This window comes from Chroicocephalus ridibundus, chromosome 11 (genome assembly GCF_963924245.1).
Source record: "Chroicocephalus ridibundus chromosome 11, bChrRid1.1, whole genome shotgun sequence".
NCBI lineage: Eukaryota > Metazoa > Chordata > Aves > Charadriiformes > Laridae > Chroicocephalus > Chroicocephalus ridibundus.
In genome coordinates, this window is record NC_086294.1 from 16296188 (window position 1) to 16315566 (window position 19379).

Consider the following 19379-nt stretch of genomic DNA (forward strand, 5'->3'; position numbering starts at 1 on the left):
CTTTCCCATCACTTTCTCTTCAGTTAGTAATATTGCTGAGCCCACAACAGTCCAGCTCACATGATCTAGAACTCTTCATCATCTAGTATTTAACGAGGATCTATTTTGGTCCTCGAAGGCCTTAAAAGTAGCGTACAGTGAGCATAGGGCATTTCTTCATTAGCATTTTAGTTTGCATCAAAGTACGCTGTGGAAGCAAGTCTCCCAGTTGTCTCCAGTTACTGTGCTGTTATTTACATTGCAGGGCGTGTGAAACGGATTCCTTATTGATGAAAGGAGAAACCAGCCGTGCTTTGAGATATATCTACCTAATGAACCAAGAGATCAGTTCAGGGGATCAGACTGAAGCAAAGTGTGAACTTCATGTGCAGAGCAGCTGTTGGATCCTCAGCATGAATTTCTGTTCTGCAGACCCACCCCTGGGGCACTGTGCTGCCTGTTGATGTAGATGTCAGAATCTGTGCTGTAGGAGCGTTATTGCATGTGTTCTTTCCTTCCGTAACGTACATCTGCAAACCTGCTTGTGCGAACTGCGACCGGTGACGCATTTAGTCCTTCCCCTGTCACGTAACTCAGAGCTTTTCAACCATCAGAAGTTGTCAACCCACTGTTAAAAAACAATACATTAAACTCTCTCATCTGCATTTTATTAACCGGTTGCAGGATTCTAACATGAAAACAAGTGCGTGCAGCCTCCACACCGGTGCTAAGGACTCGGTTTCCTTTTCAGCATCCACTTTAAAACTGTGGCAGCCTTAATGTCTCCACGTGGTTAGAGGACAAACTGGGAGATTTAGGAGAATCTCGTATAGGGCAGACTTTTCCAATCCTCAAGCTAGTATTATAATTCTCTAGGGAATTTTTTCATTTGGCTGGATTTTTTCTCTTCATTTCAGGTTGCAGTTTCCCTTGCAAACACTTCTCAAAACATGTTTGTGAAAATGAGTTCACCTCTGTTGAAATATTCTACCAACTCATATTATCTTTGACTGAGCTGACAAATGGCTTGACAGCGTTCCTGGAATCTGCCAAAATACAATTTCAGAAATGACAACGCCCAAGTGAGGTAATAATCTACATGAATATTGCTGCAGCTGAGCATTCACATTCCTGACTTTCTGTAACTCAGTTAGAACAGGCCAGTCCCCAGTTGTTTGTTTCTTAGTAATTGTAAAAGTTTCTGGTTTGTGTTTCCCTGTTAACACATGATTACAACTCACATTTCACGGTTAGCCTAAAACAAATTAAACACGTCTTCAAATTGTTCCTTAGATAATGGGGTGAACAATGGGAATGACCTTAATGTACAATTAATAAGAACATACAACTACTAAGAAGTAGCTTCAGCACAGGAAATTCTGGGTTTTCATAAGCTGTTCAAACTCCATTGGATCTCCTAATAAATAAGAGCTACTCAGAAATCTCAAACGTTACACAGTTTAGCAATTTCGTAGTGTTTGTGGACATGAAGTTTGTCTTGTGGATTTTGTGGTGTTTATGCATGAAAGCTCTTTTAGGGGACCTACAAATAGACATTATAGTTTTAACGTCAAAACTATTTTATCTGCCTTACTAAAACCTGTGTCTTAATTCCAGGCAGTGTTGTAATGACGTTATATTGCCAGGGAATTTAGTGTTTTAAATCTTGTGGATATTTTTGTGGATATATTTTTAAGATGCTCTTGATAATTGGGATGTTTCAGAATGTTTTCTGTAAGTTCCTCAACACCATCCAACCCCCACTGTAATTCTGGTTTATACAACCACGAGAAAAAGCCACCACCTGCTTTCCTAAACACTTCTGCAGGTGAAGAAATCACCTTCCTAGGACACAAAAATCAGGGAATTTTTCCTTCTGTGGAAGCAGAAGGGAGCTAGGAAACCGGAAAAAGACAATGCTTGGGCGATGTGAAGGTAATACTAAGTTTGTGTCAGTCTCCAGCAACAAAGATTTAATAAAGGTGAGATTGAACAATTTCAGGACACTTTTCTTAGAGGGATTTTGCTAAAATCTGTTAGGATGAACTCATCTCTAAGCCCATTCTTGCGTATATTGAAATAAATAGCAGCGTGACTCTAAATCTCAACTCTCGGCTTGGGCGAATACTGATACTTACTAAAGAAATCTGTGTTCATATTTTGCAAGTAAAACAACTTATTTTGCTGGAAATTCTCAGAGATTTCCATTGCTTGTGACACTCATGAATAAAGTCAAGGCTTTGGCTTAGCAGCATGAAAAATTGCTTATGAAGAGCACTTAAGGCATATGTTCATTAATTAGGTCACTAAAGACAGAAAGAAAAAAGATTATTATTTTTTTCCTACGGCTGGGTTGATTACTTGTAAAGCATCTGCCTCAAACCTTTTTGTAGAACAGTCCATGGAACCAGGAAAAGGGTTAGTTTAAAAAGTGTACGGTGTTGAACAGAAAAATGTTTTAAGAATAAGGATTCATGTTGAGCTTTACTCACTGTAATCTTAACAAAAGTGTGAAATTCATAATAAATGTGTGTATGTGTGTCTGTGTTGGAAGGAAGGTTTCATTAAAACATATTTCTGGTGATCTTCAGCACATTTAATTTTATATGCTGTAGATGCATCTGCTCTCTAAGATATATATTTCTTCTGATTTTACATCTCTAAGGTTTGGAGATCAGTTACACCGCATATTTGAACTATTTTTTCAGTTGTTAGAATTAAATAACTAGTTGTACTAAACCTCAGGTGTAAAATTACAGCTGATGAAAATTCAAATGTTCTCTTGTGCCTAAGAAGCCGTAATGACCTTCAATACTCTTCAGATGTCTCTCAGTGCTGTTTTTTTTCAGGTTCTATTCTTTGTTAAAATGCTATTTTGGTTTGCTTTTGACTCATTTCATGGTTTAATCCCTTTAACAGTGAGCAACTGTAATGTCTAGAGATCTGTTTACAGCAGAACAGTTCAAAAATGGCTTTTTGAGATCTGCAAGCTATATATTCTCATGAGCCATGGCTGCTTGGTTAGAAGGTTCCTGAGATTGTAAAATAAAGTTTTGCTGCATCTTACTTTCTCATGTCATTGTTCATTCCATGCGATGCCCCACTACATACTGACCTTTTAGCACTGACGCACAGAGGCGCATGTTCTGGCAAGTTCAAAAGTGCATTATATCTCCCTACAGGAGACTCTTTCAAATGTCTGTCCTTGATACAAGAAGCATGCTACTGTAAAATCTGAAAGGTCACTTAGTTTTCTCAGTTTGTTCAGAAGAATTTAGCTTGTATGTTGCTTTATCGTCATAATCGCAGTTATGGAAGCTTAGTCCAATATGTAGTTCATATTTTTAATTTCTCCTTTTCTGAGCAGCTCTGAACGTGTGTCAGTAATTGACAGTGTTCACACTGAATATTGTTTCTGGAGAGTGTACTGGGTGAAATTCCATACGTACGCAATTAAGAATTTTAAATGATGACTCAAGAGCCAATGAAAGCATAAATAAAATGGCCAAAGTTTCTGAAATCATGTGACACCAGTGTATCACGTTTGAGTCTTTCTGCCACTTGTTTGTCGTGATTCTGAAGCAAAATGTAAGTATGGTCTGAGTATAGCTGGCATAACGATGTTTGTTAGTTTATCAATTTGTAACTGATACAATGATGTATCTGCGACAGTAGTTCGGGGTGAACTCCATGGGTTTATCTCAAAGTGACAAGTCATAATCCATCATGAAATGAGATTATTAAAATCCTGAGAATTTAGGTTTATATCTGAATTCTTAGTACTTTGAGGGAGGAATCCTTCTGTGAATATGTATATGGATATTTAGCAATTGAGTTACGCAACTAACCCACATGGAATATTTAAGCTGGGTGAGAGGGGCTGGAACAACATTGATTATTCTGCCGTATTCTGGGCCTGGTGTATGGGCTGCGAGGGGTCACTTGTCTCCCCCCTTCAGGGGAGGATACTGAGATGGTTGCAGTGGTCAAATGGAGCAAAATCCTTATCCAGTAATTATGATGTTGCCTTTAGTTTGGACTCTTGCTCTCAAATACAGGTGTGCAAATTAAGCTATTATATTATCTTTTTAATTGCAAATGCAAGTGGAACTCTGGTTTGATTTATGTGGATTAAAATGTTGTTCATGGATCTGAAGTTGCCTTTGGACAGTGTTCTGTGGACTTCTTGGGAACAAATTATGCACAAATTGGGCAGTCAGGTGCTGTCTTCTCCTAAAAAAAATAGGATCAATGCATATGGAAATCTTTGTACTGTGGATGCTAACAGCCTTGGCATTTAAATCCCACCGGAGCCATTACTGCAGTTTAGCTATCTTTTGCCTGGACCAGAATATTTTGTTTCTTTGGCCTTTTTATCTTACTTTTTTTCTTTTTTTTTCAATTGATTATTTGAGCTAAATCTTTTGAAATACCATGCCACAAAAAATGTTTCTCTTCAAAATACTGTTGCTTCAAGCAGATGGCAAGTAGCAATCGTTTATGAAAGGTAACTTTTTGTTATTGTTCGTTTACAGCTGACACAAGAAATTAGTTTCTAAATATTTAATCTGTTTTATTTCATCAGTTTAAGAGATTAATGAGGCACCATGAGTAAAATGTTACGTTCACGCACCTCCTGTGATTTTTCAGGAAGTGGGTAGAGATAACACAAGTCTGTCAGTACCAAAACAGAGTCACGAGGGACTTCACTTGAATCAACCAGCCCCAACTATTATGGAAAACCTCATCACATGATAACTTTTATAAACCGATCAAGGTATTTAAAATAACCTACTATATGTTCAAGTTGTTGGTGATGAACAAAGTGAGGAGCGCTTTCTTGAGGGAGGACAGGATTTCTGGTTGCAGCAGCTGCTGCAAGTATTTAGCTGTTTCGTTTCCATTAAACTTGCTGTCAGTTTTGCATAATGATTTTTGATGTTGTGTTCTCTGTAGTTAAATAGATAAAATGCCAGAGACAATTAACAAAATGATATTATAAACTGGAATGGAAACCACACATTTGTAATGGCTCACAGGGTTTCTGATCTGAAAATGTGTACAAATGTCTCCCACAGTCAGCAACTGGTTATTTCATAGACTAGTTGACCATGACCGCTTTAGGAAATTTCAAATACTGAGTAAAGGGCGGCAAAGTTGTCCTTTTCAACAGCAGCATGGCTAGTTTGATTTCACCTTTTGCAAAGGTTTTTCTCAACAATACTTAGATTTTTTTCTTGAAGCTACAAATGAAATAAAAACAAATGCATGCGTGCTCCCAGGGACAGTTCATTGCTCATAATTCAATATAATTCATACAGTCTTTTTCCAGGCATTAGTTATGCATTTAAAGAAGTAATTTTAGAGACCTAGAACATAATAGCTAGTTTAACTGTCTCTGTCGGTCTCAGAAAATTCCGTCATTAAATATCAAAGTTAGATAACATGATTTAATTCAACTGCTGTTTGTTCCCTTGTACATTTTAAGCACTGGGATTTGTATATCTACGTGGAATATCAGTACGATTTCATTAATAACTTTTATTCTATAACTTTGATATTAGGAGAATTATCGCTTTATCTCATAACGAGATTATTCCCATAATGGTAAATTAAAAAAAAAAAATCACATGACTCAGATTTCTGAAGAATTCTTGTAGTATAAAACAAGAAATAACTCTATGTATTTAATCATTATGTAAATTGTTATTCACAGTAAAGCAGTTCTCATGTGAAAGCAGTGGTAGAATTAGGATTCTTTTATGTGAATGTTGTTCCCCAGATACAAACCCCAAATGTTTAGCTAAAGAGGGGCAGTGAATCTGTCACAAACAGCTATTGCAAATGTAGTCTCAGAGCAACAAGGATACTGAAAGTGAAGTAACATTGCCAACGGCTTTATAACCTTCAAGCTTAATGTGTTTGGCTTTCAAGCTGCCTAAAAACAATTGCTTTCTGAGTATGTAATTTGAGTCTTTGAATGAAAATTAAGATGCGGAAAGAGTTTAGTAGCTCTCCTTTCAAGGTATGTTTTCAATATTACACCTATTGAGAATATAATTTATTAGTAAGACTATTCTCTCCATAGAGAACCTGCAGGGGCCATTCTTCACCAATATTCACAATAATAATCCTAGATAAAGGCACGGTGGTTTTGATAAGTGGAAAACAAGCAAATAATCATGTGCAAAAACAACACTAGGCCAGGTTCTCAACTTGGGAATCTTCAATTCGCACAGCGGGCACTTGTGTTTTTTTTGGAATAGTTGGAATAATTTGGAACCTTGCAAGGTTCCCTGGATTCAGTGAGTTAGCCTGTCTACCCAGTTGCTAGTTCATGCGTAGTGTTAGTTCAGAGATCAGAAAAGATGCTGCTTTAAGGAATTTCACCTGGAAGGAGGGGGAATATATTTCTGTAATCTCTGGCTCTGCTCCTCGCCTCCAGTTCAACTGGGTGCTACTCTGTTGGTGAAAGTGGGAGTTAACGATTCCCAGGGCTGCTTCTATCTGCGCTGTGCTGAAGCTGCTGCACGATTTAAGTAGTTCTTCAGGGGTCAAAGTGAGGACCTGTGCTAAGCTCATAGGGAAGAGGGTATGTGTATTTTCTAGCTGAGAAGTAAAAAACCCGTTGGTCTTGACTGTATTTCCCCAGTGCTCTGGAAACAGCGTAACTCCATTGACTTGAGTATGTTCCATGGCAGACTTTTGTTTTCTCCCTGGCTTATATAAATTCCATGGCAGATAGTACAAGTGCCAAGTACTGTTTTATCAGAGGGACCCCTCAAGCTTATTTTACTGAAATATGTTTATTCTCTGGCCTCCCATGAGTACATTCAGCTTTGCTTCCCTGTACTGCCCTGTTTGGGTGGTAACTCCTTGGTGAGGAGCCCACAAACAGCTGCTGTGATCTGGACCTCTTGCTGCCTTTGCACCCTGTGGAGCTTCACTCCTCTTTGTCCCAGAATTCTGGTGCCATCCTTTTCCTTTTACTTGTCCCCTGTTTGCCACCCACACCTTCCCTCCCACACAGTTCTGTTTCTGAATAAGTGATTTTCAAGTTAATTTACTGTCTAGCACTGGGAACCCTGCCTGAAGTTCAGAAGCTGAATCAACCATGTTTGTTGTGATGGATGGGGAGTTCTGGTTAAGTAGGGATTTGCATAAACGTGCATCAGAGTAGTAGGCATCGGAGTGTAATCAGAGAGGAACCAGAGAAATCAGAAACTGTCAAGTGTCTGGGAGCAAATGCTGGAGAGAGTAGGACTGTACACATTTATTTAGGGGTCAGTAACTATTGAGCTTCCCTGCAGATTGCCCCAGGATCCAATTGCCTGAGGAAATCGTTTCAGCTGAGACAGTAAATCATCACTGTGATACTTCTGATCCTCAGGCCTTGTTAGGAGTATTCCACTGCCCGTCTTCCCTTCGTCCTAATTCCTCCCTTCCCTCACTGCCTCTCCGAGAGCTGTAGTGGAGGCTCTTTGCAAAGGTCATGGAAGGGGAATTTGTGACTGGAGAAAAAATGCACTGAACGTGACTCTGCAGTGCCCGTAAGACAGTTACGTGTGGCTGAGGCACTGTAGCTCGTGGGTCCGTGTTGTTAAATTACAACATAAGCAACCAAGTAACATTCTGGTTTTCAATCTGGTCTTGGAGTTGTGGCATCTGTGACAGTACGGCGCATCCAGCACAGCAAGGATCAGTGAGCCTATGCCCTGGGAGGGTCCTGAGTTTCACCTTTCTGGGCTTGTGAGAGCTTTACAGCTTTCAGCATACCCTGGTGTGGCTGGTGGGACATACTAAAGTGTGAAAAACTTGGTGAAAGTGAAGTTAGTAAGAATTATTTAACTCTGGGCAGAGATAAGAGGCTTTTTAGCACATGCTAATGAGAGGAAGAGTTCAGGCAGAAGTGATAATGTATTTCTAAAGTTGGTCTATAAGAAGGACCGGCAAAGAATAATCAAACCAAGCCTTTTTTTTTTTTTCCAGATTTAGGTATTTCAGCACAAGCCAGTGTAGACAGTTGTATGATTGTTCCAGCCACCCAAATCCATCAGCTGTGTGTGCTGGCACAGTGCTGTGCTAAAGCAGCTCCATAGCTTCTGGCTCACAGCTGGCCCTCATTCATCCCGCGTGAAGCACAAGCAGAGTAAATGAGCAGCTGTTTGCCCTCAACATTGTAGACATACCCTCTGGCTTCATTCTTATGGATAAACAAAGAGTGGGTTTGGGTTTTTTAAGAAATATTCTTAATTCTTACTATATTTGTCTTTTTATCAAAAAAACAATAGAGCAGCTGGAAGATTTCTCTGTAAAAAGCGATATGATTGAGTTCTAAAGAATGAGAATTCTTATTCTGGCTGACACTGACTCAGTGGTAACTTATTTTTCAATTATTTTTCAACTTTTTGTTATTTCATTTCTGAAATTTTTGCCATCCCGATGGATCACTGTGACTGTGGGTAAAGAAAGACTATGCTGAAAGTTTTGCCTACCATTTTCTTAGTATTGCCTGTGGAAACTTCTGGAAGAATCTTCCAGCAAAACAGGAGTGGCAAATCTTATTTCCCAATATAGCACAAAAAAATGCAACAATCATCAAAAAAACCTTTTAATTTATGAAAATAAGATGGGAAAGGGCCACATTATGCAGAAGAAATTCTTTTGTGCATTTGTGGTAGCTGAAGAAAAAGTACATAGGCTGAGAATTTGAGTCTTTTGGAGACTTATTGAGATTGTAATACACAGTCAAGGATCTTTTCTATGCCATACATATCTGAGGACTTATTTCAAAATGTATTCGTGTATTTTATATTGCTATTAATTAGCAGGTATTAATGTATTTAGCATTATGTATGAGTCCATTGCGAACCCTTTATACTACCCTTGCTCTTATCCTGGGCTAACACATTTCATTATGTTTTTATTAGTGACTTAGCTACAGTATCTAGACAGGTCCTGACATCCTTAGACCTTTCACGACATGTTGCACTACTTCAGTCTGGAGTGGTTTCTTTCAATCTCACCACTTCACATTGCTAGCACTTTAAATAAACTCATGGCCTTTCTGAGTTTAGTTATCGCTAAACTTTTCAAAGGTTTCCCCTGCCAGATTTAAAATGAAATATCCGCAGCACAAGCACTACTAATTCACTAAGCAAAAGCATCACGTTTGGATGCATATTCTCTGATTCCCAGGAGAGAGCGAGCTCAGAGGTGGTTAGAGATGTCTTAACGTGCTTAGGAGTTTGGAGTCCGCTCTTGACGCTGCTGCAGAGGCTGGGCAGTAGGCACCGTTGGGAAATATTTATTCACTCAAGTACTCGGTGGGGAAAATATTTTCTCTTCTTCTTAAATAAATAAATAATGTGTAATTTGCTGACACAAACTATTTGCTTAAAACAGGCACTAGGCCTTGGGGAGATATTTATGATACCGACTAGATTGACTTTAGCAAGCAGCAGCTGGTGCTTTCACACTGCTCGGTGTTGGAATGATCTTCTGTACTGCAAGGTAGAGAGGCAGAAAATGCAGCTGCATCTTTCTGGAGCTAATTTTAAAAAAGCAATGAGCTGGTAATTACCACTTTTCCCAGCTGGTCTTTATGAGGGTAAAAGGTTTAATCATAGATCGAGGGTGGAAGAGGAAAATACTAAGCAGGCTGCAAACCAGCGTTAATAAACATCCCTCCTGGAGATACTTAGAAATGTAAGCTCTTGTTGGCTGGGAGGAGCTGGGAGTGAAGATTATCTCCAAAAGGTTATCTGACAGGCCTTGGGGTTACACACTTTGTATGTGAGTTTCCTCAGTGTCCTGGTTTGGGGTGGAGCAGGGCCAACTCTCTGTTCAGTGAGAGACCCTTGCTCACGGTTGTTGCCATGGCAACCGGGGTCAGCTGAGATGCTTTTTACCCCATGGAGGGGTCACACCTGTGGGGAGGAGCAGACATGTTAGGTGACCCAAACTGACCAATGGGGTGTTCCATCCCATCCTCCATGCTCAATATAAAAGCTGAGGGACCAAAGGGGTTGGGTTGGCTCGGCTCTTCTTTGTTGGCTTCTTCTCCAATGTTGCTTCTTCAATGGACTGCTTCTTCAGTGACTGATGTCTGAGGAGGACCCTCTCAGCTCACCTGCCTTTGATCCAGGTCATTGTGTTCCAGTTCCCGTTTGTCACTGAGTCCAGTCTGGAACTTCCTCCATGCCTGCCAGTGACACCTCCCTGGGAGCTTGATACAGTTTTGTGTATCATAATACCTTTACTTTGTGTATCATAATACCTAAACTCATAAATACCTTTATCTCTCTTATTCCTCTTCTTGGAGCGAGAGGTGGGGGAGAGCATCTGTTGTCTTGTCAGTGGCCAACCCGGCTGAAGCCGCGACACTCAGGAAGGATCTGTGATGAGGGTTTCACGTGGGCTCCTCCAGTTCTGTGTGATCTTCTCAGGCCTGGGCCGAGGAAACTGAACTCATCTCATTCCAAAAGGTGCAAAATATAGGGTATTTTCTGTGGAGTTCTTTCAGTCAGCATCTCATTTCCTCTTGATTCATACAAATAACTTGCAAGCTCGATTAATGCAACAAAATATAAATATTTATGCACCCATTTAGCTAATGTTTGGCTCTATTTATAAACAAGAGCATCTTGCAAGAGCTTCTTTTTGACAAGTAAATAAAGTGAGTGCCTGTGTGTTAAATTAACCGTGCTTCGTTAACTCTTCCGAAATACCAAGTCTTAGGTAATAACTAAACCAAAAAGTGACAATAGAGTAGGTTTGGTGGGAATAACTTAAATACTTAAACTTCAGGAGAACAAGAAGATGCTGTTTACTTTCTTATTTGGTGGGGGAAAAGAGGATAAATCTGTTTGTGTTTAACATTAATTTCAGGTTTTTAACTGTGTTGTTATTGCACTGATATGGAGGGTAATAGGAGAGAAGAGCCGTCACGTATTAATGTATTGGTTTTAGGGTCAACTTCTGTTTGCTGACTTTTCTGCTATGACTAACAGGAAATTGTGTCAGACCCAGGTCTAGTTCAAGGTTTGATTTTTGCAAATCAGAACCCAGCCTTAGAATTCTGATGAATTTATGGGTTCTGATGAATGAGATTTTTGATAGTTCTGCCTGTAAGAAAGTGAGAAATCTTTTGAGAGCTTTTAAACTAACACTTTTTAATATGCCCTCTGCATACTTAGTTTACTGTGTGAGTATTCTCTTGATTGGCTTTGTTGATGGCATATCAATCTAGTTTGGCTGGATTTGACACCTATGTATTGAATGACAGAATATTTTGCTCTTGTTAAGAAACAATAATTTATTAAGCATGATATCGCCAAATGGATTCACATCACTTAAACATGTTTCATCTCATCTCTTGATTGCTCAAATAAATTGAATTAGGTCAGGGGATATCAAAAGTGAGCTGTTCTCTGCAAGAGGGACCATCCCAGGTTATCTGCCTCACTGTCCCAGGTGGATATCTGTCCTAGGTGGGCAGTAGACTTTATAAGGGGGCAGAAAGATCTTGCCAAAGGCCTCATCCTGCACCCAGTGAGAACAGAACTCAAGATTTCAAGAACCGGATTGGGGCCAGTTTAGCAGGAGTCAGATTTCTTTGCCTGGAAGTGGAAGCTGAGTGTTTACCTGTGATAGGAGGCTCTGAGTCCGTCAGGGACCTGGAGTCACAGGACTTGCAGTGAAGCTCCGTACTGTTCCCATCACCATGTTTGTGCTCTGTGAGGGGGCCAGGCAACTTCTAGGGTTTGGGGGTCATGTTTATTCCTCGCTGGGTGCAGAGGCCAAGCCAATATATCACATTTCTATAATGCTGGGTTGAGCCAAGGGTCTTGGTTTGCAGTATCAGTTCTTCTCTTCTCATGCGTGCTTTTAGGTGTGCAAAGTCCCTTCAGTTAATTAAAAGATTGACTTAGTCATATGAAGCCACTGAACCATAGGTAAAACCTTTGAAGTGTGAATTCTATGCAAGTAGAAAGATATTTTTAAATATTTGTTCATCAAAAATATTTCTTGGTTGCTGTCACCTGTTGTATTGAAATGGATCCATGCCTGGTTTTGCCTTCCCTTCAAAGTCCGTCAAACAAATAGTTTTTAAAGTGAGCTAGGACAAAAAAACTTTCTTACATCAGGTACGTAACAGATGAGTGTGTGGAAAAACACTTTCTGGTGTTTTTGTCAGCCAAAAGGAAATGAAAGTGCCTTTTTTTTTTGGTGCTCTATGAGAGAGAAACATGCTAATAGAATGGCATCTGGCTAATAGCGCAGCAAATGAAAACTGGGCCATGACGGCAAAGGTGGAAAGGTCAGAAAAGAAAGAGAGAAAATTATTTCATTTGGAGGTGAAGGTCATCTGAAATAAGTGATTTCACATTTAAAAGGCTGATGAGGAGAAAATTGATGAATGTTAACGTATTTCTATATTGTTTTATTTCATTCTTTTTTCTTTTCTCATTTGTAATGCTTACGTACTCAGGAAGTTGAGGTATGTTTTTCACTTTTAACTTGTAAATATCCATAGAGTGAATAAAACTATTTACAACATATCGTAATTCGTATTTTACTTTAAACTCTCATGATCAACTGTTAATATTGTTGTAAATGTGTTGATACATGTTAATTATTAATGTGTTAATATTGATTTATTAACATGTTAATATTAAAATGACCTAAGTTTCATATGTTACAGCAGGCACAAGGTATTTTAAGCACATTAGAACCTATCCTAGTAGAAAGCTCAGAAATGAATAGATTTCTGTACAGTCATTTTTGTCAAGAAAGTGTTTTATTGAATGGGAATGTTAAATCTCTTTAATCAAGCTGATCGTACTTTATATTTATATATATATATGTATTTTTTGAATGATATATACCTGGAAATTGGTGTCACGTTTAGGCACAGTACATTGCTATATCGGCATGCTGTTTTTCTGTCAGAGGAAATTGCAGTGAAATGATGGTATCCGTTTGGAGATGCTAAGAGTTCCTCCTCCTAACAAAAGTCATTTCAGGTTAATGTATAAATTTCAGCACCTTGCAGAGTACTAGCACAAAGCCCATTTTTCAAGTCAGAGCTTTAGGTGGTATTTAAATGAGACATAGATTTTCTGCTCAACCATATCTACAGGGTGAATTTCACCTTTACAGTGCCATAACCATTCAGTTACAGTTCTTGCTGGTGTCAATGCCGAAGTGAAGCTCTAGTGCTTATTTCTGTTGTCCAGCTGGCATAAGTTATTTCAACTGCTATTGACTGTATTACTCCAATGTATGTGTAGTCATTATTTACTCCTATAAATAATAATGAGTTTTATATATTGAAAATCTCAAAGGTTTTATCTATTCTACTTTTTAGGGTCTTTTCCATTTTTTTTCTTGTGTATTTTTCTATGTTATCACACTATAGTTTCAGGCATACTCTAAAATAAATATAGCTTCAGTTTTCAAAAAGGAATACTGAACAGGTCTGCATAAAGGAGAAAAGGAGAAGGAATAGCTTTATAGAAGCTATTGTGTTTTGTAGAAGGGTGTTTTGTAGGGGTTTTTTTGTGAGGAAGGTGCATTTTCTGTAAAATATTCCTTTGACACTGAAATTGAGATAAACCCCCTTTCCAATCCTTATTTCAAAACTGGTTCCGTATGCCAACAGCATAAGAAATCCTTCTGGGGATTTGAATTATTTAACAGTTTCTGATGCTGAAAACCCAGCAGCAAAGCAACACCTAGGAAAAAATGTAAGCAGGCAAAAAAAAATACTTCGTTGCTGGAAAAAAGTATTCTGCTCAAAAAGCTTAAACCCCAACACATTCTAAACAGTGATTAATGCTTGGTGAATTTAGCCGTACATCACAATCAATTACAACACATTGTATAGCAGTGAGGGGGTTTTTGTATCAACAAAGCTGTGGAATTCAAAGGCAAGTCTGTGATTCTATTTCTGGTGCCAAACCCCGTACTCCTCAAGAAAAGTAGAGATACTTTTGTTGTATCTGAAATAAATCATGAATAATAATCTTTGTTGTTATTGTGGAACATTGTCAGTGTCTGTGAAGTCAGTATAGACACGGAGCATCCTGATGGTCACGCAGAATCACATCCAGCCCCCTTCATTACGGGGAGCGTTTGCCCATCCTCGCCTGCCCCAGAGCAGAGAGAGAAGAGCAGGGTGGCAGTCCACAGTTCACGCTGTAAACGTTAGTATTTTCTGCTTCTCGAGCTGGCCACAGTGCTCAGAAAGGAATGTGCTGCCATAAGGTGCATCTCCTGGTGTTCCCTTGCCATAACAGCCCATGGGCTGTTCTGAACCCAGAAAGTCAGGCATGCTGGCTTCCAAGTCTCCAGAATGTTCCAGGTTAGGGTGACTGGATAGCATGAGAGCAGGTGAAATTCAATAAACAAAGCCTTATGGAAGAAATAATTTAGGTGTCTTATTCACAGTGATGGGTTTTCAGCTACCCCCCGACAGGAAAAAGAAATCTAGGTGTCATTCTGGACAGCTTGATAAAGACAGCTCTTCAGTGGCAGCTCTCAAGAGATAAATATAGAATACCAGATATATTAAAAAGGAAATACAGATTAATATGCAGAAGAATATCACAGCATTATACAAATCTTCCATGCTTCCTCACTTCAGATACATTATTCTGTTGTTATCACGTCGCCTCAAAGAGGACACAAGTGAGATATACAGAATATGCTGAAACTAAATCTAACAGTTGGGCTTGAATCCCAGTTCTTCAGGACTAGGGCTGATGGCGCTCTGAAGTGAGGGAAACTTTGCCTTCAGGTAAGTATTTGCTAAATACATAGAATACAAACTGATCTGACACACACAAGAGTTTTACTTTCTTTCTGCTGAGAGACTTGTTTGCAACAGAATAGTCATTTGGCCAGGCACTCTTGACAGTTCTTACCTTCTCCATTTTAAAGTCCAATCAGAATTATGTAAAATAGAACCACAGGACTCACAGCAGAATAATATCTTTGCATCAGATTTAAGAAGATTTAAAAAATTTAATAGTGGGAACTATTCACTGCAAGTGCTCCTGCATGTTATTGTACTTCAAGTATAATGTTTATGATATTATTGCTGTATTTGTGTACATTCACGATGCCGTGATTTATGTGTGTCCAAATGAATATAAATATTTTTGGATTTACTTTGCTACCTTTCACCACACCAGGATAGTGTGGATCATCTTAAGTTATCTGGACAATATGTTGTTATCTTTGTTATCAGAAGTTGTAGACTGTTATGAAATGATACAGAATTATCAGAAAATATTTAATAATGGGCATACTTGGAAAATCGATTCAGAAGAAAAATTTGAGGTGTTGAATCCAAGGAATTTTTTATTCTTTAATTTCTAACCTGCATTTACTACTCTGTAGGACACAACCTGTTAATAGTTTTATCTGACTTGAGCTAAATATGTTAGGATCCAAAGATGAGTTGATTCATTTGTAATTTAGTTATGTAAAAATTGTACTGAAAAGACTGACGATCTTTTTCCTGAGTTTCCTTTTTTTTTTTTCCTTCCCATTTAGGATGATTATTTCAGAAACTGGAATCCAAACAAGCCTTTTGATCAAGGTAAAGTTAGTGCACATTTTGTGGTTTCTTCTGCTATTTTGTGATATCCCCGTGTACTTTATGCCTTCCTCCGTCTGTCCCATGCATTAGTGAAGAGCTATATTTATACTTAGATCTCATTCCCAATTCAGTCACAGCTTGAGGTGGTTTATGTTTAAGGTTTTGACTCATCTCGGTATTTTTCAGCCACATTTTTTAATCCCCATCCATTCCAGTTTATATTCAATGATTATGTATATGCTTAGAAAGGTTCTCTGTAACCGTGAATCTCAGTCTAACATGCAATTTAAAATGGGTATCTTCACGTACATATTCTTTCATGTTAAAAACTTTGCTAAATGAATGTCATAAATGTAATTACTGCATTTCCTAGCACTCAAGGGGACAATTCTTTGAAGTCGGATGTAATTTATGAATTTTAGGACTGGTTTTCAGAAGAAATGTGTGTTGTGTATATGCTGCTGAATCAGATAAAGATTCCGTAAATGACATTTTGCGCTTTGTCTTGGTGAGTTGTTAAGTTATGGCAGTACTTCAACTATTTCCAGGCCAACCACCAAAGGACAGGAAAAAACAACGAAAAATATTCTAATTGTTGTGTCCAGGACAGCAGTGGAAAAACAGACACGCCAGGAAAAAGAATTTGCTATTGACAAGTTAAAAGACATCTCGGATAGCGACTCTATATCAAGCATTCTCTGCTTCGTGTTCCTGGCTAGCAACAAACTTTTCAGATGGGATAGTAAGAGACATTTATTGTAGATACTGTAAATGAACATCACTGGAAACACTCATAGCCCTGATGCTGCTAAGTGTGGTGGGTTATATTTGACAGTTAATGTCACGTCAGTAAAAAACACTGTATGCAGGGAAATCTCAGCACTCCATCCTCTGAAAGACAGATACAAAGGTAGTCCAAGCTGAGAGCATGCCATAATTTTGTCCTTAAAATCAGAATATTGTATTTTAACTTCGCTATTTGTTACATTTGTCACTCTGACACCAAGATTCTGTGACAGTCCATACCAGAGCAACCTCAGAAAGTGTAATATGAAACCATTTCGGTCTTATGTCATTACTTCTTAAAGCTTTCTAGAATGTGTTTTCTTCAGGACAAATGTTAACAATTACATTTTGTACAGCTTCTTTTGTTTTGGTGGAGCCAGTTATCAGCTGTTTGATTTGTGGAGGATAACAACACACAGTGTACGGCGCGGGTCGGTTACCTTCTCTGTTTGCCTTTTGACAGCTGCTCATTTTTCCTATTTGTAATGTTCAGTGAAGCTCATATAACTCCTGCTTGAGAACACATGAGGTGAGGGTATTACAGCTGTAAAATCACAGGTAGATGGTAGATTATTTTTTTTTCTAGTGCTTAAGACATTTTTAGGGTCCTGGATTTCTTTGACTAGCTTTGGTTCGTTATTGGACATTGTGCCCCTTAAATTGCACAACACCAGAGTCCTAGAATTGTCTTCAAAATGGTATTCTATGAGTTTCAATCTACTCCTGCTCTGAAATTTGTAGGGTTTTTTAACAGACGTTATCCTAAAGTCATTTAGAAAGGAATGATCATATGCACAGTAACTACAATACAAATTAATTTCAGTGGTGTAGATCCATTGCACAGTCCTTCTCTCTTTTGGATTCTGTGTTCAAAGTTAAGTGGCATTCAAGTAGAGTGTGAGGCTTCCTTTGCCCTTCAGGATGTGAAGTGGCTATTTGGATGTATAATTGTTGTGATTTTATATTCAGAAAAGTTATTCCTGCCAGCAGATTGCTTAGGCAAATTGTTGAACAGGCAGGTAGCTTTTTTTCCTTTTTTTTTTCTTTTTTTTAAAAAAAGGGTTTGGGGTGAAACAGTCACAGTGTGGTACACAGAGGGAAACAAGAAATTGGCAATTACATGGCCTTCCTCAGGCATGACTTGTTGCTGGTGTCACTGGGATGTAACCAGTGATAATGGTTACAGAATAGTAGATGGTATCAATGTTGTGTAATTGCAGGAGGTGCCCAATAGTTTAGTTAGTTACTAATTTTTTAATAACTGCTTAAAAAAAATACAATTCATGTTACAGAAAAACATTTTTATGCCTCTGGAAATCAAATAGTATGAAATTATACTTGTGAATCATATCACAAGTGAGAAGAAGGAGTGAATCACTTGGGAGAGAAAGGCGTGAACAAGTGAATGAAGGGGTAACTAGGTAAGTGACAGGCTGGTGGAGGAGAAACCGCAAGGCTTCCTTTATTTGCTTTCCATTTGAGCTTTGGCGGTCACTTATCTTACAAACAGGAGTCCTAAAAGGGATGAGCTTTGGTGATCAGAGATTTAAATCTTCAAAATTACGAAAGTGTTTAGGAAGAAAATAGCCATTGGATGTCTCTGAAGGTTCTTTTGAAAATTTCACTTTACATCTATTCTTATATTTCATTGCCAAACATGTTCCTTGTATTGTGTGGAGGTAGCTCGCAGGAATATCACTGGGGGCTTATACATGTTAGAGCTGAAGAGCGTAGATTCTCTGTCTTTATGGAAATGGAACTTTGATGCAAAAGGAAAGGGGAAGATGATGTTTTTGTCAAGGCATAAATCCACAGAGAGATTTGCAAAGGCAGTTGAGGGATTTAGGATCACAAATCCTATTGACTTCAAATGGAACTTATGCTCCTACCACTTTCAGAGGCCTTGTGACCCTCGTGTCTTCCCAAGAGGAAAAACAAAAAGGTACACCCTGGCAAAATATTGCAAAAAGATTTTGAACTGACATGCTTTAAAACTGTCTTGTTCATTGTGTTACTGAGATGTCTGACTCTGGGCAAGAACACAAATCATTTTAGAGAATCTAAAATCACATGTGGATACCTTGAAGCGATACAAACAGTCGTACATCTGTTAAAGATTCCTGACTCTTTACAAAGAAAAGGATCATTTCTCTTTCAGTGTAAAATTTCTCCTAGACTACAGGTACTCTGTCGTCAGAAGGTGGAATGCAGACTAGGTGATGCAACCTGAGTGTGATACTCTGCTGTGCACAGAGGTCTGTGCACTGCTTTTGTCTCTTTTAAATCTTACAAATGAATTTTATTTGGCCAATAGGTCATTCTTTCTGACAGAGGTCACTACTCACTTGGTCATAGTAAAATTTGCCCTGACTAGAATGTTAAAATAGCCACTCGTACCTGTCTAAAGAGATTTCTTACACAAAAAAATGACATTAGAAAAATGTTGCTTAGTTAAGTTACATATACATGGAGCATGTGAGTCTTTAGCCACTGGTCCTTATGTTGTTGTCACCCACAAAATGAAATGTAGACAAATCACATCATGTTGCTGATTTGGGCCCTATGAATCAGATGCTGACAAGACTAATCCTCAGTTTATGTATACATATAGGTATATACACGTGTATAAATGTGTATACATAGAAAGTACCATTTAAATAGGAAGTGCTGAGACAAAGGAAGGAAGGAATACTTACTTTCTTTCTCTTTTCCAGGGGTTTTCCACCACAGGTTTATTTTCTGTCATTTTCCACGCAGAGAAAAACAAATAGTCAGAAGAATTTGTCCTAGACCCTTTGTGTGGTGCAAGCTGCAAGAAAATTGGTTAATCTGTCTTTACTCTTTTCTTCTCCATCCTCCCTGCCACGATATTTTTTCAGTATTGTTCCTTTTGGCATTTGGGTGTTTAAATGCTCCCTATGCTCTTTTATTTTTATATTATACAACTTTAATTTTGTATTATTTGTGGTTCTTGTATCCAGAGAGCCTGGGCAGATCCTGCAGT

The 19379-nt window shown here is 38.5% G+C and overlaps 1 protein-coding gene across 1 annotated transcript in view; it reads left to right on the forward strand.

Annotated features, from left to right (window-relative positions):
- SPOCK1 (SPARC (osteonectin), cwcv and kazal like domains proteoglycan 1) overlaps positions 1 to 19379 on the forward strand; it is a 311679-nt gene that overhangs the window by 91128 nt on the left and 201172 nt on the right. Inside the window, exon 3 of the mRNA XM_063349571.1 lies at positions 15544 to 15589. Coding sequence (XP_063205641.1) covers positions 15544 to 15589 — 46 coding nt within the window. The remainder of the gene's footprint in view (positions 1 to 15543; positions 15590 to 19379) is intronic.